This window comes from Mercurialis annua, linkage group LG8 (assembly GCF_937616625.2).
Source record: "Mercurialis annua linkage group LG8, ddMerAnnu1.2, whole genome shotgun sequence".
Taxonomy (NCBI): domain Eukaryota; kingdom Viridiplantae; phylum Streptophyta; class Magnoliopsida; order Malpighiales; family Euphorbiaceae; genus Mercurialis; species Mercurialis annua.
In genome coordinates, this window is record NC_065577.1 from 11497811 (window position 1) to 11520932 (window position 23122).

The 23122-nt window shown below is 34.4% G+C and overlaps 3 protein-coding genes across 3 annotated transcripts; 1 reads left to right on the top strand and 2 right to left on the bottom strand.

Annotated features, from left to right (window-relative positions):
• Window positions 1-1217: 1217 nt before the first annotated feature.
• On the top strand, window positions 1218-4907 carry LOC126661623 (uncharacterized). Its single transcript, XM_050355477.1, has 6 exons — window positions 1218-1372; window positions 1478-1543; window positions 2249-2261; window positions 2353-3435; window positions 3618-4385; window positions 4554-4907. Exons 1-6 carry the CDS (start codon window positions 1218-1220, stop codon window positions 4905-4907), a joined length of 2439 nt encoding a protein of 812 aa, XP_050211434.1.
• A 616-nt stretch (window positions 4908-5523) lies between these two features.
• Window positions 5524-10028, bottom strand: LOC126661624 (uncharacterized). Its single transcript, XM_050355478.2, has 12 exons — window positions 9771-10028; window positions 8544-9371; window positions 8098-8445; window positions 7942-8028; window positions 7792-7863; window positions 7643-7708; window positions 7454-7555; window positions 7103-7372; window positions 6743-7029; window positions 6539-6662; window positions 5847-6367; window positions 5524-5770 (listed from the first exon to the last, which is right to left on the bottom strand). The coding sequence occupies exons 1-12, from the start codon at window positions 10026-10028 to the stop codon at window positions 5524-5526; spliced, it is 3210 nt and encodes a 1069-aa protein (XP_050211435.2).
• A 4211-nt stretch (window positions 10029-14239) lies between these two features.
• LOC126661625 (uncharacterized) lies at window positions 14240-18317 on the bottom strand. The gene is made up of 4 exons (XM_050355479.1): window positions 17963-18317; window positions 16749-17869; window positions 14847-16694; window positions 14240-14785 (listed from the first exon to the last, which is right to left on the bottom strand). Exons 1-4 carry the CDS (start codon window positions 18315-18317, stop codon window positions 14240-14242), a joined length of 3870 nt encoding a protein of 1289 aa, XP_050211436.1.
• Window positions 18318-23122: the final 4805 nt, after the last annotated feature.

Below are 23122 nucleotides of genomic sequence, written 5' to 3' on the forward strand. Positions count from 1 at the left end.
CATATTTTCCGATAGGTTAGAGGAATGTGTGGTTCGCTAGCTCGTTGGAACGGGCATTAAAATAATTTCACTATTTTAATTAGACTGAGTGTTTGAAATACGTATTATGAAACAATAGCTAACATTTTTATTTTATTTTTAAATCAATAGCTAAGTTAATGAAGAGTGATTAATTATAATTTTACTGTTATTCTTACATCAATCGGTTATACAACCATCTTTTCAAGCAAGACATACCCAATAACACAAAGGAGAAAGAAAGTTGGATATTAAATAAAATAGTTAACAGAAATCTAATTACTAAAATGAACACATATGTATAAATATAATAATTCTCATATAAACATACAACAAAAAACATAATAATTCCTTTATTCCATCTATAAATAAATGAATCAAATGATCACAACTCACTCTCTCAAAAAATAACAGATCTCTCTAAAGAATACATATGTAGATCAAATAGTATAAATATCTCATAAATGTATAATAATATGCATAATAAAACAATCCAAAATCCTTCTCAAAAATAGAAAAAAATCTCTAGTTCTTCAAGAAAGCAATTGCGGACAAAAACAGAGACGAACAGATCATAGCACCGGACATTCCTAAAGAGTAAGCCGCTCCTTTATCCATCGAAGGCGACGGAGCAGGGGCGGCCATATCTTGAGCCGAAACGCTAGCAACGGCAGCAACCACATTCAGATACTCAAATAAACCTATTGAAAGATTTACACATAATTCTTCATTCAGACTAAATGAAAATGAGCCAAAGACTTACAACAGTATTTTTGAGGATCCAAATTGGATCATACTGCATCACAATATTCGTACTCATATTTTCTTGTTTACTTCAAATTACTTATGTGTTTTAATGGCTTTTGTATTTTTCGTTCATAAGCCATAAAATTTAGATTTTGCTTGATTAGATCTATCCTTGACTTAAACACTAGTTTTTATTGTTATTTATTATACATTTTTTTCAAACCTTAATTGAGCTTCTTTGGTTATGATTTTACATGAAAAATTGACATCCAGGTCAAAGTCCACAGTCCGCCAATAGTAGCTTAAAGTGGAAAAGCCGCGAATTAGAATGGCGGAGATGCCATATTGTCGTGGCATAGTAGTTAGTACACCATTTTTTTTTTGCCGATTGAAGCTTCAAAAACCACTATATAATGGAAGGGGCTCTACCGATGAGCTAATATTTTTTCATCATGGCCTTCCGTCAGGGTCCCACTATGCAAAAATCAAGAGAAATTCCACTCCTCAATTTTCTTCTTTTTCCCCCGTATCGCCACACAGGAAGGCCATGGGGACGTAAAATTGTATCAACTTATTCCGACCTAAGCGAAAATCAGTCACAAGGCTAGTTTCATATGGAAAAGTATTTGTAGTATGTTTAAGTTGCCCAAAAGGGTTTAAGATAGGAGTATGGTGATGGATCTTCTATTCGGCCTTGGATTTTAAAAAACAGTTGTAACTATGCGGCTCCTATAAATGAGGGGATTGACAGTAATTTGAAGGTGGGGGATTTAGTTATGTAAAGGGGGGGAGGGGGAGGGGTATTGGTTCAACTTTTCGGTGGAGTTTTTAGCTTTTACTTTTCAAAAAACTCCAATAAAGCATTTGGTGAGATTTTTTTAAGAGATTTTTGGAAGTTTTTTGAACCTCTAATAGCTGCTGTTTGAAAAGCTCCATTTTGGAGCTTTTTGCCAACAGCTGATAGTTGTTTCAATTTTTTTAATTAGTCAGACAAGATTAACGCTATTAGAATATATCATTTTTTAATATGTAAAATTATTTTTAAATACTCTAATCGTTTATAAATTATATATGATTATTTTATTGAGAAAATGACATAATTATACATAAAACGCCAAAATATAACAAAAATGCTAAAATTCCTAAAACATTACATCAGCACATAAAAAGGAATGATATATTACAACATGTACGTACTCAATCTGAGCATGCCACGTCGCAAGAAAAGAGAGAAGGACCACAATTTAAAAACACACGGAGAGAATCACGTGATTTGATTCTCTAACAACCAAAAAGAATCGCGTGTCCAACCAATAGATGCCACATATACAAAACTCTAACAACCAAAAATATTTGATTCTCTCAAATCAAAACAAAACAAATTCTCTCAAATCTGAAACTAAAAACACGCGATTTTTTTTACCTTCCTTCTTCACATTTACAATCTTCTACAAATATGAACCGCCATTGATTATAATCTCAGAGCTCAAAAACTGGTAAGTTCTTACAACTATTTTAATTTGTATATATCTGGAATCTAATTTGTATCTCATAACACTAATAGATCTTTATCTCGTTTGTATTTAGATGGGATCTGTACTTGTTATGGTCCAACACAGTGGACAATGGATTGTAGAAAATACATATGCAGATTTTCAAGTTATTGGAATCATGATACCAAAAGATTCATCATATTTGGATATGCTGAATCAAATATCAAATGAGCTGAAATTGAATCTACAAGAACATAGAATTGAGGTCAAGTATCAAGTTAAGAATCAGTATCCACCGTTAAAGATTACTGATGATTCGAGCTTCAAATTTTACATGGAAATCAAAAAAATGCAAACAGACTTTACCATGTACCCTCTTTGCGTAGATGTTCATAGTGATACACTACTGATACAAGCAACCCAACAGAGTTCAAGAAGTATATCTACAGGTATTTCATATTCAGATTATACTAACAATCATCAATTTACAGAGATGGAAGTGGATACATCTGCGATACATCTACCATACAGTGGCGATACCTTTTCAGAAATAAGAAAATATGCTACTCTACTTGCAAAGGACAGTGTTGAAACAAGCAGTATGAATGAAAAAGAAATGGTAACAGAAGAGAAAAGTGCACAAACAGTGACTGAACCAGTGCAAGAGATACAATTAAAAGTTGGACAATCTTTCAAAAACAAAGGAATTCTTCAAACATGCATGAGATTTCACGCAATTAGACATCACTATCAGCACAAGACTGTCAAATCTTGTCAAAAGCAACTTCTACTGAGATGTATCAATGATACTTGTGATTGGTATCTTAAAGCTTCTAGCAGCGGGAAATCAAAATTGTTCATCATCCGAAACCTGAACATGAAGCACACATGTCCTGTAGATACAAGATTTAACAGCCAGAGACAAGCTTCATCGTCATATATTGCAGAATCCATCAAACAGAAATACCTCAATCTCAAATCGACATACACACCAACTGATATCAAAAATGATTTAGAGATGATCGATGGGGTCAAGGTTAGCTATATGAAGGCTTATAGATCAAGAGAAAAGGCATTTGAAATGATACGAGGCAATCCATCAGAATCATATAAATTTCTACCAACTTTCTTACAAATGCTTGGAACGACAAATCCAGGATCAGCAATTGATATTCAGGTGAGAGAAAATAAATAATACATCTTTGATACATCTTTGTTGTTTGTTCCAGGTACATCTGAGATGTTTTTAATATATTAAAAGTATATAAAATTACAAGATACATCTTAGATACATAAAAAATACATAAAGTTTTTATTAAAATGTCATAACTGATGAAAAATGTTATAATTGATATTCAGGTGACAGAAGACCATTATTTCTTATATGTTTTTACTGCCTTGAATTCTTCAATTAAAGGGTGGCAGCACTGCAGCCCCGTTATGATTGTTGATGGAACGTTTTTAAAAGCGGCATATGGTGGAACCCTTCTTGTTGCAACAGCACAAGATGCAGCTGGAAAACTTTTTCCTTTAGCTTTTTGCATCGTAGATTCAGAGAATGATAAGTCATGGGAATATTTTTTCAGTCAAATTAGAAATGCATTTGGAACAAGAGCAGGTATGTGCATTGTATCAGATAGACATCTGAGCATTGATAATGCAGCAAAAAAAATATATCTGGAGGCTGATCATTGCTTGTGTATCTTCCACCTTCTGAATAACATCAAGACAAATTTCAAAAGAAGTGCAAAGAAAGTGAAAGAGCCATTCATTGCAGCAGCAAAAGCATACACGGAGAAGGATTTTAATTATCATATGAATGAGCTAGACGACATAGATACACGGATTAAGCCGTATCTTCATGGTATCAAATACAAAATATGGTCAAGGTACCACTCAGAATGCAACAGATATAAGACAATGACTTCGAACCCAGCCGAGTCATTAAACGCAACAATAAAGCATGCAAGAGAACTGCCGATCGCAACGCTCCTTATGTATTTACATGACCTCCAACAAGAGTACTCCTACAAGCATAGAAACATTGCCATGTACACTATGACAAAAATGACAAAAAGGCATGAAGATGTGCTAGCACAGAGTTATGTTAATTCACTCAAATTACAGGTATGAAAATCATTCTTCTTTTAAAACTATTAAAACTGATGTATATTTTATGTATAAAACATGTATCTACTGCTAAAACATGTATAAACTGTTATTAAAAACTCTGTATCATAGATGTATCAACTATGTATAGGATAACCATTGTTTATCTTCAAAAACTATTTACAGGTAAAACATTCTACAAATGAAGTGATCACAGTGTTGAATGGTGGCATCAAATACACAGTCGACATGAAAGATAGAACATGCACTTGCAAGAGATTTGAAATTGATGAAATACCGTGTCAACATGCAGTAGCAATTATCAATGAAATGAACCGAGATCCTTATCAGTATTGTTCAATCTACTACATGAAAGAAACTATGCTAGCAACGTATAGTGAAACAGTATTTCCAATGGCGAAAGAAGATGAATGGGATGTACCGCAAGAAGTAAAAGACTTTATTGTATTCCGCCGCAGCATAAAACAAAAAGCGGAAGGCCAAAAAAGGAAAGGTTTAAACATACTTGGGAAAAACTGAAAAATGCAAGGTGTACTCGGTGTGGTGACCGTGGACACAATTGAAAGACATGTAAAAACGTGCCAAAGAAACAATAAATACAGACTGTAGACAGAAAATATATTTACTTATTAAATAGTTTTATTACATTTTAGTTTTTGACTCTGTTATCATTAAATTCTTTTTTTATATATTTACTTTATATACATTAGTGATACATTTGTTATACATATTGCATGTTTTATGCCAGATATATCGTTCATCACTGTGATCAATTCACTGATTATGTGTTTATGTCAAATACATAAATTATACATCTTCAATACATCTTGAATATTCCATGTTTATCTGAGATGTTTTTGATATTTTAAAAGTGCAGAAAGTTTAAAGATACATCTTTTATACAAAGTAGATACATAAACAATGTATTGAAAAAATCTAAAATTAAAATGTCATAGCTGATTAAAATATATTGATAAAAACTAAATAAAAATGTCATAACTGATTAAAAACAGATAACAGGTTCACACACAAACAAACATAACAATTTTTTAAAAAATTCTAAACATAAACTGTATCATGAACTAAAAAACTATCAAATTACCGATTCTTCCTAAAATAAGTAAACACTAATTCTTCATTTCGCCTTTGGTTTCGCCTTGACATGTTTAGAAACATGCTTCGCCTTTGTTTTTCCTTTTCTGTTCACCTCACATCTCTCTGAAGAACTTTCAATATTAAAGTTGTTTTTCCAATTGCCATAATTGTACAGACCGAATGCAAGACGCCTTCGATGATCATTGATACAATAATCATTCACCATATCGTCCTCTTTTCCATAAGCAACGTATTCAGTAAAAGAATATACAAAAATACCACAATCTCTGCATTGTAAAAAGTAACATAATCAGAAATGAATAGACTTAAAAAATCAAATAGCAAATTATAAAAGTGACATACTTGTACTTTTGAAGCGGCAGACAGTCATCATAAAACACATCAAGTGCATCAGTAGACCCTTGGCTTATGTAAAATGGCGAGCTCATATCACAAACAGAATTGAGTTTGAAAACATCAAGCATGTCAAGAAAAAAAGGAAGCACAGTCGCATAATAAGTAGCAATCACCCTGGCTGCATTTACACTTGACGGTGTACGCAGAGAATTCATAACAGTCAGCCTCCTAAACCTCAAATTCAGCACAAGAAGGATCCAATGACTATTTTCTTTCACATGAACCGGAATGAACACAGATTCACAGTCCTTCCAAGCTGTATTAGCATACATATGATTGCCTTTTATGTACTCACCAATCACATCATCCCCATGCAACAAATCTGTATCAAATTCACCTTCCATGAAAATACTTGCAAATGATTGAAAGCTTTGGTCGAATAAACTGTCCGTTGTCGTAAATTTCAAAGCCAAACTTTTGTCGTACTTGCCTTTTTTCCTCAAGTAGTAAAATAACACATCCAAGTGCTGCAATCAAACAAATAAACAAGTTAAAAATGCAAGTCAGAATTACGTATCAATAAGGTATCATTTAAAAAACAGTAATGGATCAAAATTAACAACAAAGTGTATCATATATGTTACAGGTATGTATCAACAATGTATCATTAGTGTACACTCAAAATAAAAAAAACATACCGAATTGGACAATTCCATATCCCGAAACGTAATTGGGTAAAACCAATCTTTCGTGCTAATTTGTTCAACACCAAAATTAAAAGGTGGATCAATTTTGGTCACTGCTTCCTTATAATACCTTCCCCTAAATAACAATAATAAATTATTATAAATAATAATATATATTTAAAGAATAAATACTATATTAAAAATACAAATACTTACTCATATGGTCTAACCACCTTCAGTTTTCCATAATTGATCCAACTCTCAAATTCAACCAATTCATTAGACATAAGCACATCTCCAATATTGTTATCGAAAGGGAATAGCCTACTCACTATAAGAACATCTCCAACCTCCTTAACGTCAACATCTCCGGAACTAAATTGAGCCAAAAACGGAGATTGTAATAAATGACTGGGCCTCTTTATCCTCTTTCTGTCCACAGGTGTATTTTCATTATTCCCAGCATCAGTGGATGTACCAGCATTTACCTTATCAGAAACAGCCTACAAACAATTTCAAAAATAAATATTTATAAAAGTATATGAAATACATAAATGATACATAAATGATACATACCTTAGATTTCACAGAAGGAATGTCACTGCCATGAACACCAGCAATATCATCCCCACCAGCATCACCCTCTTTTTCATTACCACCACCAATCTCTCTAGCATTACCACCAGCATCACCATCGTCCTTATCGTCCTTATCGTCCTTACCATCATCTTCGCCACCATCATCTTCCTCATTTTTATCCCGACCCTCTTCTTTTTCCTCTTCCTCATCCTTCTCCGATTCTATCTTATCAGCCATCTTCAAGTCCTTGACAATTCCATTGCTCTTCTAATATATAGTTTCAAAAAAATCAGATATTCAAGACATACAAAATACATATAGCCAATAAGGAAATACACAATACAATACCTCAATATCAGTCAAAGCGGGACCAGAATCTTCATTATTGGACGGCTGTTGTACTGCATTATCTTCCTTCTCCAATGCCTTATCAGCTAGATTAGCTTGCACCTTATCATGAATACAAACAATAAAAAATATTAAACAACACGTAGAAAACGACATGCATAAATACAAATTATTTCATTTTCAAAATACCTCAGAAACGTTTACATCAGATTCATGAACAATATCATCACCATCCATACCAACATGGACTTTATCCTGAAAAATGCAGTTATGGAGATATAACTATCAGATACATAAAAAATACATAAAAACAACATATCAATGAGTGAAAATAGTACCTGTAGATCAGACAACACAGCAGATATGGTTTCATCAATATTCGCAGCTCGTTTAACAATAAATGCAACTTCCTAAAAAATATTTTTTCATAAAATTTTAAATTACAGTTTCTTAAAAGTATAAATATAAAAAAAACTAATTCTACTTACTGAATCAGTGTCATCATCGATATCGTCATCACCGACATCATTAAAATTCTTATCAGAATTGAATTTTTCATTACCAACCGAATTATACTGCATAAAAAAGAATAAAATTAGATACAAAAATATAAACCATAAATAATAATGCGCTAATCAGCTTACATGAAATTGTTGCTCGATGCCTAGAGATTTCCCGATCACAAGCAATGCGTCCATAACAAAACTTAACTTTTTCTCAATGGATGAAATTGCAGTGGATTGCTGTTTTTGACTTGCAACAACTGAATCCAATTGCAGTGGATTGCTGCTTTTAACTTTTTTTCGTGGAAAACTATCTCGCCTCTTAGATGATTCGCCCTTTTTCAGCTTCATATAGTCACCAAGTATCTGATCGTCATCACTTGAATAATCGTCATTTTCAACAATTTTTGTTTTACCAGTTTGAAAAAATCCAGAAATATTGGGATTAGATTTTTCTTCAACCGATGGCACAATATTCTTCAACTTCAGCTGATATAATAAAAATTAAAACAGTTACTAAACAAAATGTGGTAGATACATAAAAAATACATAAAAAAATGACTAAACAATACTGATATTTAACAAACCTCTTGACGCGACAGATTGAAAAAAGTTTCATTGAGATACTTTTTCTTTAGTTTCATATCAGTGTTGTACCACTTTAACATTCTAGGTATCATTGCAGCATCTTCATTCAACAAACAAATCTTCATTCTCGCAACGGGACAAACCTCATAAAACCACAATTGAAGTACAAGCGGAAAGCCATTAAGCCTATAAAATTGAAGACGCTTGTTCGAAAGAACTCGATTTTTCATATCAGAAATTGTATTACGAAAAACCAAAATTCCCCACGGAAAGGAATTGTAATCACCGCTATCAACCATATCTACTAAAAATCTACTCACATTCTGGTATTTGGTTTCATGAGAAAACAGAAAACACTCATACAAATAAATCACAGCCAACTTGACAGCATCCTCATCACTCCTAAACGACTTATTCATCAATAAAAAGCCTAAACTGTCTCTAGTAATCTCACTATTTGGAAAATATGTATCTAACAAAAAGTTTTTAGGAGTAGAATACGAAAGAGTATTACAATCTCCTACACATTTTAGCCCAGTTATAACCGCAAACTCCTCTATGCTAAAACGCAACTTGTAGCTAGAAATCTTCAACCAAAGTTCAGAAGCATTAGGATGTTTAACCTCATGCATCAGCAGGGAATGAAGCAGTTGTGGCTGGTTAAAAACAGGCTTAAGATCAAGAAAATGACCAAGAAAAGTACCACGAAAAAGTTCCAACTGCCGCGGAGATAAAATATTCTTTATATTTTCAATAATATTGAACCGCGGGGCAATTGTAATTCTGCAACTGTAACGGTTTTCAGGAGCAAGCAAGTAATCCCAGTTCTACAAAAAACAAAAACAAAAATAGAACAAAGCTAAAATACACAGTACAAAACACAGATACGTAAAAAATACATCAAAAATACATAAAAAATACATCAATATGTACAAAAATTAGGTTTTAAAAAGGATGAAAATAACAAAAATACATTACAAACAAATGAAAATAACCCATTTAAAATGAAAGACAATACATAAAAAATACAAAAATACAAACAAAATCAGGTTTCAATAGATGAAAAAAATACTTCAAAAATACATAAAACAACACATAACTCATAACCCATAACACAGTATCATATATATAAATAAATAACGTATAATAATCAAAAAATAAACTAAAACCCATAACTCTAAAAATGAAGAACATGCAAATCTCTTTTAGTGTGATGATAAAAATACCTTCAGTAAACGGGTAGGATCTTTAAAAATAACTGGTTTCTCCTCTAACTTTCCAATAGAACCCGCATCAAAAGTTAGCTTCCTCTTTTTTGAAACTCCAGTCTCAACAGCCTTCACCTTCATTTCAAAATCAGAATCTGATGCTTCTTCACCAGCAGCAGCACTTGCATTTCCCTTTTTACTTAACTTCCGCTTCATTTTAGATTTTTTCTTTTTTTCTTTCTCAGTATTAGGCGTTGATCTAGTAGCAACTACCATCGCACTATTTATAAAAAATATTTAACGAAAGTAACTGTTAAAATCGTGCCTACAATTTAAGGAGAGATAATGAAAAAGAAGAAAATGGGTAGACGTTGAAAGAAGTTAAAGAATTAAGCTCTGAAAATGGCAGTTACTGTAGGGAGAGAAGAAAAATGCGAGAGAAAAGTGGAGAAGAAAGAAGCAAGAAGGAGCACGTGTTAATCTTAGCATTTTTTTATTCCAATTTTGTGCCACATGTAGGGCAGAGATCAAGTACGTAAATTATGTAAGAAATTGCCGTTATTAGACATTAAATGAAATAGGGAACTTAGCAGCTAATGAAAAGATTAAGTAAGGTTAGTTTTTTTGTTAACTTTTGCCGTTTTATGAATTTTTGTGTAATTTTTCCTATTTTATTTATATTAAAACAACTATAATTTAATAATTTTTTTAAAATAAATCATAAATTTATCAAAAAAAGTGTCTAAATAAATTTAAACTAAATATTGCTTCGTATAAATATAATATATTTATAGTTTAATAAATAAAAATAAAAAGTATGCCCTTTACGGTCTTAAACAACAACAGCTAATCAAATCTCATTAAACACGTCTGATCTATCAGTTATCAGCTAGCAGCCAACAGCTAATAGCTCTCAGTAACAGCTACCAACTACCAGCTATAAGAAACAGCTAAACCAAACAGGTCCGGATTAGGGTCGGGCAGAAATACTCAACTTATTGATGAGACTTGTATAGTAGATTAAGATAATGTAATAAAGAATTTTCTCTCAAAAAACTTACGTACATCTAACATATTATTTTGGACTATTCCAAGAAAATTTTTTATTGCGTTAAGACTTCATATCATCATGAGGTTGGGAGTTTTTTGCAACTTAGTTTATTTTACTTGGTATATTTAAAGGTGTGCACTATTTGAGTATAATTGAAAACCGACCAGAATATATTGTAATTTTAATTTGGTTCGATTTTTAGCTATAGTTGATAATTTTAAAAAAATTGGATAATTTAGTTCAACTTCCGGTATATAATTTCTGCGATAACCATACGGATAAAATTAACATAGTTATATATATATAATGTTTATGTTTGTAATTTTTTTAGGAAATTAAGGTATTTTTATAATTTTTATAGGACTTAGATTTCAATTAGCCCTCTAAATTTATGTGTAAATTAAAAAATAACACCAAAATTATTGTTTTATTTTATCTTTATTTTATTGATTCAACTATTCGGTTCATCAAAATAACTGGCCGAACTAGACAAGTTTCCCGATTTAATTTCAATCTGATTATATATATATATCAGATGCGGTTACAATTAATTCAGTTTGATATAGTGACCGAATTGACCAATGCACATCCTAGACATTATTGTCTAGAAGTTTGATATTCCGCCAAAAATCAAACACTTCACATGGAGAGTTGCGGACATGGCCTTCCACAGTACAATCTTCACCGAACTGGCCATAGGGGCATCTCATATGTGGAGAAAGAGAGTCGACGGACCATATTTTCCGATAGGTTAGAGGAATGTGTGGTTCGCTAGCTCGTTGGAACGGGCATTAAAATAATTTCACTATTTTAATTAGACTGAGTGTTTGAAATACATATTATGAAACAATAGCTAACATTTTTATTTTATTTTTAAATCAATAGCTAAGTTAATGAAGAGTGATTAATTATAATTTTACTATTATTCTTACATCAATCGGTTATACAACCATCTTTCCAAGCAAGACATACCCAATAACACAAAGGAGAAAGAAAGTTGGAAATCAAATGAAACTTTTAACACAAATCTAATTACTAAAATGAACTTTTTTTACACATATGTATAAATATAATAATTCTCATATAAACATACAACAAAAAACATAATAATTCCTTTATTCCATCTATAAATAAATGAATTAAATGATCACAACTCACTCTCTCATAAAATAACAGATCTCACTAAAGAATACATATGTAGATCAAATAGTATAAATATCTCATAAATGTATAATAATATATAGAAAATCCAAAATCCTTCTCAAAAATAGAAAAAAATCTCTAGTTCTTCAAGGAAGCAATTGCGGACAAAAACAGAGACGAACAGATCATAGCACCGGACATCCCTAAAGAGTAAGCCGCTCCTTTATCCATCGAAGGCGACGGAGCAGGGGCGGCCATATCTTGAGCGGAAACGCTAGCAACGGCAGCAACCACAACCAAGAAAGCTACAGCAACTGACCTGTTGAATGCCATTTGATGAGGTAAAATTAAAGGGTAATATTGTAAAGAAAGTTTGAAATTGGGAGATATGTGGAAAATGAGAATATATGTTGGGGTGAAGTAGAATGAGAGGAGGGATTAAAGGTATATATATAGTGAAAGAAAGCGTGTGGGGCTAGAAAGAACGTGGACAGGTGGACGGCCACGTTGATGGAAAATGATAATGAGAAAGTCCAGCAAGAAAACGGCTGGTTGGTAGGTGCATCAACAATTTTGAAAATGTGAACGTTGCTGTCCTGTCTTTTTCTCTTTCTTTATAGTCTTTTCTGTTAAGTAACCGTTGGGATTGGTCATTGTGTAATTTAATTGAGTCAAAATATTGTTAAATTTAAATTTTGTTTAATATTTTCTAAATTATTAAATTTAAATTCTTTTAGGTTTAGAAATTATAATATATTTCGTCAAATTGTATAAAATGGTTAAATTACAAATTTGAGTCGATTATTTATGTAAATATTTAAATTAAATTTAAATAAAAATAAAATATTATATTTACATTATATATATATTTATAAAAAATAAATTAAAATTTAATTACATCTATCAAGTTGTTCAAATTCAATTTGACTGAAGATATAAAATCGTTTTAAATTTGATTTTTACTCAATAACTAGAGTTGCACATTCGGTTTTACAATTCGGTGGCGGAAGTGAAAATATTAAAACCGAGCCAATTTGTAAAAGAATCTCTAATTTATGAACTAAACCGAATATAACAACTGGTTTGACATTAATTTGTAGATATGTGTGTTCTTTTTTTTGTCAAAACTGTAAATATACATCTCACAAAATGAGTTTTGGGAGATTTTGACCTTCAGTTTGAGAGGAAAAAAATTAATATTTTAAAAATATCATATTTTTGGATGAGGTTAATTCTAACAAAAACTATTAAAAACGCTAATTTTAGTTAATTTTCACAAGTAATTTTCAATATTAGACAATCACTATTTTTTAAATATACCAAATTTTTATAATAATTTTAATCTTAAACAAATCAAACTTTTGTTCTTTTGAAAAATACTTATTAAAATTAAAATATAAATTATAAAATGACCATAATCAAAATAAATAAATAAATTGATTTTTTTTTTTTTAAATTTGGGCTAAAATTGAAATAAACTTATCAAAAATTGACACTGGTGTTTTTAAAAGTTTTAATAAAAATCACCATGCCTTAAAAAGATTTGGAACTTATTTTAATACATTAAGCCAAAAAAATTACAGAAATCCATAACTTCCTTTAACACAAATTAATAGGCCATGTTTTATTTATTTTTATTTTAAATTATAGATAATTATTTATTATTTTACTAATTAAAATGCATAAAAAATAAATATAGTATTTGAAAACCAAATGGCACTGTAAAGAACTTGCGTAGGTTCGTTTCGTGATGATAATGGAACCTTATAGTCAAATAATCCCACCATAAAATAAAATCCCCCGTAGACATTTCGTCAAATACGTTGTAGGCAAAAGCAAAACAACTCACTGCCATTCAAATAAGCTGCAAATACACTACGTTAATTTTTAACTTGCTGATTCGAATAGTTTAAAGAAAAAAATTATAAGAATTTATATCTTCCACTTGTCACGATCTAGAAGTTTCGCTTTGTCCTATATAAAGACTATTTTTTTTAATATAGGTTTTGATTTAAAATGACTAGAAAAAACAAGATAAAAAATTAATATAAAATTACTCTAGAAATAAAAAAAGATTTCTAAAATAAAATATTTCAGAACAAAAAATAAAAAATGCGGCTTAAAAGAGCTCATATGGACTAATTCGGGTTTTTGAACCAAAAGAAGCTCATATGGACTAATTCGGATTTTTAAACCCAAAAGCCATCAATTATCGTTTTATTCTTATCTTAATTTAGTAGTTATCTTTTTTAGTCATTATCTTTTTTTTGAGAAGAAAATTGCTCTTTGATTATCAAATAATAGGAGTTACAAGTTCGTTTACCGGGAATGGAATTTCACCGACAAATAAACAATCTCTACCAAAGAAAATGCCCGATTTAGCTAAGGCATGAGCAACTTGATTACAAGATCTTCGAACATGATTAAACCTAACATTCCGAGTGGAAATGCTAGCTAAACAATCATCAACAATCAGCTGAGTTTGGTCCATGGCTATCGTCTTCATACGCAGCCTTTCGATGACAGTAGCCGAGTCTGATTCCAATTCCAGCACCGGGGCGTTGAGATCAGCAGCAAACTTCAAACCAAATCGCACCGCCATTGCTTCAGCCAATTCAGCATTAACCACACCATGGAGCATAACAACTCCACTTCGGACAACAGCACCTGAGCTGTTTCTGCAGACAGCGCTGACCACATCCATCTTCCTCTCAATCGATATGGCCACATCAGTGTTAATTTTTAAGCTGGGATGGATAGGAGGAGTCCAAACCTGGCCTGCAACATCAGTAACACCGAGTCTTATATCCTTTCTTCTGTCAGATTGAGAAGACAAACCCTGAATGCAACTAAACAACAGCTCCGGAGGCAACCTGCTTTCTCAAACACCACATTATTACTGTCATTCCAAATGCACCAACGGCTCTAACAAAAGAATTCAGATCTTCAGTTCTTAGAGAATTAAACATAGCATTCTTCCAATCTAAGAATGAACTAGCCTGGGTACACTCAACACGAGTAGTCAGAGGGGACCTCAACCATAAACCCCTAACCTGATCACAGTCCTTCAGAGCATGGAGGTCAGATTCTTCGTCGATACCACAACGAGGGTACAGTGATTGAACTCCAACTCCTTTCTTCGCTAAGTTGAGATTACAAGGCAGAGTTCCATGGCATAAACGCCAAAGAAAGTGCTTAACCTTACCCGAAATGGATAGCTGCCATATCTTCTTCCACCAAGGGTCGACATTATGACGGATAGAAGGATTCCCACTAGAAATACCTGCACCATTGAGAGCTAGAAAATAACCTGATCTCACCGAGTAAATCCCATTTTTATTGGACGGCCAGAAAGTCTTGTCTGGGGGGAGTCTATCACTTAACGGAATTTGGAGAATCAGATCAACGTCTTGAGCTGTGAACGCCTCCTTCAATCTCTGAACATTCCAAGTCGCATTCTCTTCATCAATAAAGAAATTAGCTTTACAATTCTCTGGGACAGACATTACACCCATTGGCTTCAGTGAAGGAGAAGAAGGGACCCAATTATCCTTTTTAATCTCAATAGACTGTCCGTTGCCTAACCTCCATGATAAACCTGAAAAGAGAAGCTTCTTACCTTCGATCAAGCTTTGCCAGGCATAACTGGAGCCCCTCTTAGCTTTAGCATAACAAAGATCATCTGAAGGAAAGTACTTTGCTCGAAAGACTCTTGCACAGAGAGATGAAGGATATTGTAGAAGCCGCCATGCCTGTTTGTCTAACATAGCCAGATTGAAAGCCCGCAAATTCCGAAAACCCAAACCGCCATTTGCTTTGGATTTACAAATTGTACTCCAACTTACCCACGAGATCTTCCGCTTGTCATCCGACCCACTCCACCAATAACGGGATATAATGCTTTGCATCTCATTACAAAACGTAACAGGGAGAGCAAAATAACTCATTATGTACGTTGGAATCGATTGAGCGATGGACTTTATAAGAACCTCCTTACCGGCTTTCGAGAGAAATTTCTCCTTCCACCCGGAAATTCTTTTATGAAGACGATCCTTAAGAAAATCAAATATGGGTTTTTTCGAACGACCCACCATGGTTGGCATCCCAAGATATTTCTTAAATTTCACCACCTCCTTCATCCCCAAAATCTGCTGAACTTCCCTTCTGTTTACCGCTGCAACTCTTGAACTGAAAAGGATCTCCGACTTATCATAGTTAACAACTTGGCCGGAAGCTCGCTCATATAAGCTGATAATGTTCTTTAAGTCCTGACATTCCCGAGCTGTCGCTTTTGCAAATAACATACTGTCATCCGCGAAAAATAAGTGGTTAATCCTAGGTCCTCCTCGACAAACTCTACCACCTGTTAACGATCCTCTCCGCTCTCCTTGCCGAAGTAAAGTAGAAAATCCCTCTGAACATATCAAAAAGAGATACGGCGAGATGGGGTCTCCTTTCCGAAGACCTCTCTGCGGCTGAATATAACCACACGGCGCACCATTAATCAACACTGAAAAGGTCACAGATGAGATGCACGCCATAATCAGGTGAACAAAGTGAACTGGGAAGTTCATTTTAATCATCAATTTCCGCAGGAAGTCCCATTCGACGCGATCAAAAGCCTTACTCATGTCTAGTTTGAGAGCCACAGTACCCGCTTTTCCTTGAGAACACTTATCCATAGAATGTATCATCTCGAAGGCGACCAGAGCGTTGTCAGTAATCAACCGACCCGGGACAAAAGCGCTCTGGGATTCATGGATGACCGAAGACAGCACTTATTTCATTCTATTTGCGATGACTTTGGCAATCAGCTTGTACACGACGTTACATAGACTTATAGGGCGAAAGTCCTTCATCGTCTCCGGGTTAGCGGTCTTTGGAATTAGTGTAATGTATGTGTGGTTAACTCTTTCGGGCATAACTCCTATATTGAAGACGTCAAGGACACAGCTAACAACATCCTCTCCGACAATATGCCAATAGGAGTTGTAAAAAATTGCAGGCATCCCATCCGGACCCGGCGCTTTAGTTGGACCCATTTGTCTAAGTGCTAATCGAATTTCCTCCTCTATAATCGGCCTGTTTAGCATATCCACTTGGTTCATTGATAAACCTGAGTTGATACTGTTTACCACTTGCTCTTGGTTGGAAGGATGAGACATACTGAATAGGTTACTGAAATAGTCAGTAATGACTTTCTGAAGCCCGACTCCCTCTTGCCAATTACCTTCATCATCTTTGAGACGATAAATGGAATTATTCTTTTTCCGGTTAGAAGCTTTACGATGGAAGAATTTATTATTGCGATCGCCGTCCCTCAGCCAATCCGCTCTCGACCTCTGCTTCCATAGTATTTCCTCTCTAGCGAGCAGCTCATCAACTTCGCTATGAATTTTCAGCGCCTCTTCAACCAAGTCGGGAGCAGATCCGCTGTCTTGCGCAACTTTAAGGGCATTAAGCTTCTTATTCAGATGGAATCTCACACTTCCGATATTAAGGTAAGCCCAAGCTTTCAATCCCTCGCCACAAGATGAAATTTGGTCCATAAGCCTACTGCCAGAGACAGCACCATAATCCCAGACCGACAAGAGAGCTTCTTCAAACTTCTCGTGCGTCATCCACATTTGCTCGAAACGAAAAGGTTTAACCAGATTTTTAGCCGTTTCAACCTCTGTATTAAGGATAATAGGGCTGTGATCAGACCTGTGCTTGGCTAAATGGATGACCCTCCAATTCAAATAACTGTCCTGCCACATCAGATTTGCGCAAAATCTGTCCAGCCTCACTTTCACATTCTGATCAGCTTTTCTATTATTCGACCAAGTAAACGCGTCCCCTGAGTATCCCAAATCAGCAATGTCACAATCCTCTAAAGCGAGCCTGAACATATCCAACTCCTTTTGATCTCGCAAATTACCCCCTATCTTTTCATGGTGAAATTAGTACATGTTAAAATCGCCAAAAAGCAATAGCGGCACTGAAACGCTCGTGCACTGCTGCCTTATCAACTCACAAGTACGATTTCTAAGATTAGTTTCGGGCCAGCCATAAACCCCAACTCCTTTCCATCGAAGATTCACCTTAGGGTCGTGAGAATGGAATGCAATGTGATTGTGAGAATGATTAGAGATATCCACAACCAAATCGTTTTTCCAAAACAAAGCTAACCCGCCTTTCCTGCCATCCGCATCAACTATAAAGGACTTGTAAGCAAAAAAACTTCTACAGATAAAATTAAATTCACCAACTACTAATTTAGTCTCAGACAAGAAAAAAATATCCGGGGAATTATTATTAATAATGAATTTAAGAGCACGTACCGTCCAGGGATTCCCCGCACCCTGGAGGTTCCAACTTAGGATTTTCATTGCATCCGGCGAGACTGACTCGCAGTCTTCGTCGATATCTCTAAGGATTCAACCTGGGCCATTAAACCATCTTTAGCTTTCTTTGAGAAAAGAGTAATGGATTTGTCATATAATTGTGTCTCACGGTGTAGTCTTTTAGCCATGATCGAGCTTTCTTTCTTCGCATTAGTTCCCTTCGGTACTGCTCGTTTGCCTTTGAGTCCGACCCAAGAGTTTTTATTAGCATGTTTCTGACCATCAACAACTCCGGTAGAAAATAAAGGGATGCCTGCAATGTTATCTTTAGGTCGCGCTTGGATCACATTTATTTTAACAAACCCATCTGATCCTGACATTCCTTCCTTCTCTAGCCTTTTCAATACGTGTGTGGAAGCCTCAGTCAGCATGTTGGAGCTTAGAATTTCAACTTCAGTTCCCTGATGTTCGTTAACCTCATCTTCCTCTTCAAAATTCAGGTTCCGACATGCATGTATTTCAGTGTCGGGGTCTATTTCTGTCCTATTCTTTCCAGCAGTGTTTATGCCTGGATTAGCATACACAGCTGAATTAGGATAGGTTCTTCTCCCCATCATAACTCGCTTCCTCGGAGTAGCACGAAGTGCAGGTCCATATGGCCAGCCATCGCAGTTTGGCTCCTCAGGCTTCTCCTCACACTCAGCCACTGTATGATCAAGTAAGCCACACCAATAACAGAAATTTTAAAATCGTTCATACTTAAACGAAATCCACCAAACCTCTCCCAATGGATTAATGATTTTCGTGCCCCTAGTTAAGGGTTTTGAGACGTCAATCATAACCCGGATTCTATTGTATCTACTCCACTCCGTAAAATCTTCACTACATTCTAAAACTCTGCCCGCTTTAGCACCAATCTTCACCAACGCTGCCTTCCCTCTACAATTTAGTGGGAGATCATAAATCCTCATCCATACTGGGCACCACTGAAGTATCATATTATTAGGTTGTAAATTTCCGCTCAATGGTTCGAACAATATCAACTGCTTGTCGAAGTGCCACGGAGCTTCTCTCAGAATTCTATCTTTATCTGCCTTGGTGTTGAATTCACATATAAAGAGATTATCTCCGATATCACATAGGTTAAAACCTTTCGCTAACCGCCATGCGCTTGAGAGGGCGTTATTCATATGGGTTAGGTTATATGGTTTCTGCGTTAATAACTTTCCAACCAGGCTCAAGCGAGCCTTCGTCTCCACATCTTCGTCCACAACATCCTCCAGACTCACAACGGAACATTCAGATTCAATTAAGCTCAAGTTAGCACACCTGTTCACTAAATCTCCATCTATAGTTATGGAATAGTCCTGAGAAATCCCAGGAAAGCCGACCCTGACAGACAGGAACAAGGAAATTAATCCGAGCGAGACTCTAGTAGAAGAGAGGCAAAACCTAACCCTAGAAAACCCTAGGTAGGAGAGAGAAAGAAACTCCACAGAGACGGGAGAAAATTGTTTAGTCCAATTGGTCATTATCTTATTTTTAGTTATTATCTTAGTTATTTAGCTTAGTATTTATCTAAATAAGAGATTGTATTTCATTAGACTAGATTTTCTATTTTAGAGTTTGTCCCCTATAAATAGCTAGTTTTAAATTTGTATTAGACACAACTCAAATCAATCAAAAAAAAACTTCAAATCCATGCGTTTTTCTATCCCCAACCCCGCGGTTGGTTAATTTAGGAGTAGGAGTACTTCAAATATTAATCTCGTCTGGATTTTTTAACCTCTAGAGTAATATTTTAATTTAGATAAATCAAACCATGTTCAACTTTTCGGACCGAACCGGTTAAAGCATCAAACCACACAGTACCCATCTATAAATTCAAAGATTCGAGTTTGGAAATATTTCCACGCGAACATCTATATACTAAAGAAAAAAATTAAGAAAAAAATTTATAAATTATTCTCAAACTATCTTATTTTCATAAAGTAATTATAAAAATTTAGATTTAAATTATTAAACATTCGGTATTCAGTTTTATAAAATATTTACAAAAATATATTTTATTTATCCAGCGTTTACACAACGTAAATATAACATTAGTACACTATAAAAACACTATAACTACATCATATATGTACTATAAATACACCATAAAACATCAATAAAAAAAATACACCAGAAAGCTATTTTTGAAATTAAAAAAAATAATAAAAAAAATAAAAAACATGATGTAATTATTTTTAAAAGATGGATACAGCTGCAATAAAAATTTAAAAAAACATACCTCAATTTTTTTTCAAAAAAATTAATTTTTTGATGTGTGTTTGAAGGTAAAATGAGGATTGTTTCCTGATAGAGTATGTCCCCTTAATTGTTATTAAACCTGCAAAACAGAATAGACAGTCAACTAGACGGTAGTTGTCTGATTAACTCTCTGGTGCTTAAGATAGTCTAGGCTCAAACAACGTATTTGTTTATTGAATTCAGTTTTGATTGTAGGCATAACTCATATCTTTATATAATGCATCATGAATACCTTGTAAGAGTTAGAATAGGAAAGTGATTCTTATTTAGTTGTATATGTTTGCATAGGAAAATGATTTCTTATTCAATAAGAGTCATTTTTAGGAGTGTCTTTCTAAATAGGTTGTCTTTCCAGATAGGAATATATTTTCAAGTAGGAAAGTGATTCCATGAAATCTGATCTTCTAGATATTATTCCGTCTGTGTAATCAGGTCTTTGGCGACGCATTTTGAACTTCATTCCGGATCTTACTGAATCCCATAGTTTGGGATTCGGGTGAATCCCCTTGACCAGTCTTCAATCACGAGAAGTCCCTAGGACTCAGGTGCTGTTATCTTTGGGCTTTCGCTTTGGACGGGTCCTTGGATTCACTCGGATGAGTGGATCATGTACGACTTGGTTTATAGTATTTATTCTTAAATTCAGTTTCCATCACTAGCCCCCCGCAAGTGAGCTGAGACTTGGTATTTATGTCTTGTTTATTTTAGTTTTTATTGAGCGAGTCGTTTTATCTTCAAGCGAGTCGTTTCACTTTCCACTTATTTTTTTTTATTTCCTTGTGTTTTACTTTTTTGACACGTGTTCGCCATCGTCTTTGGATTTTGGACAAGTGTTATTTCGTTTGGCACGTTACACTGATCTGTTGTAATGTTTAGGATTTCAACCATTCGGTTTCTCAACCGTCATCATTGCTATTCTTTGGGATTCGTGAATGCCTTTATATTTCTTGACCTTTATCTTCTTCCTTTCTTACATTTTTCTTCAATATCTTCGTTTTTTGAGAGCTTTGATTCTGCAAACTGTTCTTTTAAGCAGTTTATTCAAGATTTCTCTTTTCAAAGTCGCTTCATATCTCTCCTTTGACCATGCATACTTAATTTATAGGTTTTTGAGTCTTTTGTTTAGATTTTTCTTCGGTTTGTTTGGTTTCCATTTCTGTGTTCTCGGTGTTCTTCGATTTTTTCATCAAGTTTTGCTGCTTTTAATTTTTTTGAACTTCAAATTTCCAATTTTCTCCTGTTTCCCCACTCTTTGTAATTTGAAATTTAGAATGTCTGACAAAGCTGAAAAGGCTCGGGTTGTTCTTGATTATGTGGAACATACACCAAGCTCCCTTTTTCCTGATCAAATCATTAAGCTTGCTTTGAATTATGACGTTCCCGAAGCCTTTGAGGTTTTAATACCTGTTTCCAAATTTAGGGCGAATCATAGTCCTAATTCGCCTAAAAAACTTGTCTTTTTTGTGGAACACCTCCTTGCTGGCTTGAGATTTTCCTTCGAGCCGTTTTTGAAAGAAATTTGTCTTAATTTATATATTCCGCCCGAGCAGCTTCTTCCCAATGTTGGTCGGGTTATTATTTCTTTCCTTAAATCTTGTAATCTCGTGACCGGGTCCCTTCTTTGAGTCTTTTTAATCATTGTTATTCTTTTTCTCGTCTAAAAAACGAGGAGTTTATTTATGCTGGCGGTAGTCCTAGTCGTTCTTTATTCATTCTTCCTATTTCTTTAAAGGGTTGGACCCCGAAAATTTTCTTGGTAGAGCATGATTCTCTTTCTATTCTTCCTCGAGGCTTTTCGAACGGCAAAGCGTCCCTTTCATCTCTTCCCGAATTAATTGAAGAAGAGACCGTGTTTGATAAGTCTTTGTTGTTGGATTGTAAGGCTGACAAGCCTAAATATAGCGTTTTATTAGAGAATTTTTTAGGCCGTCATGATCCGCCTTTGGCAGGTCTTCATGTTCATATTGGAGGTATTTTTCTACATCTCTCGGTGATCTTCTTCCTAACTTTGCAGTGGACATGTCTGTGAACATGGGCGAAGTGAGTAGCAATCTTCCTATTTCCACTTTCAATCCTCCGGCTTCCACCTCTCATCCATTTTTGGAAGATATTTTGGTGGATGATCTTGAAGTTGCATTGGCTTCAAACATTCTAGAGAAGGTATTGGAAGTTGCTCAGGATGGGCAAATGGCTGCTAAGCCGAAGCGTCAGCCTTCGGGTGATTTGTCGAATCCTCCAACTTCCAAGAAGCACAAGAAAGGGAAGAAAACTCCAAAGGAATCTTTTCCTTCTCCTTCTGCCGAACTTGGTTCGCTGGGCGGAAAAGTAAGTCCCTCTGAAATATTTGAATTACGACGTCTTCCACGCTTATAGAAAACTTATCCATCTAGAACAACGTCGAGTCCATGGATCGCGAGCTGGGCGAGGATTTGATCCAAGTCGCCTGTCTCGGTGCCCTTTCGGTTAGCTATTTTTTCATTTTCTATTTTCCTGATTACTTTGTTTCTTTTCCTTTTTAATTTTATTATTGTTGCTTTCAG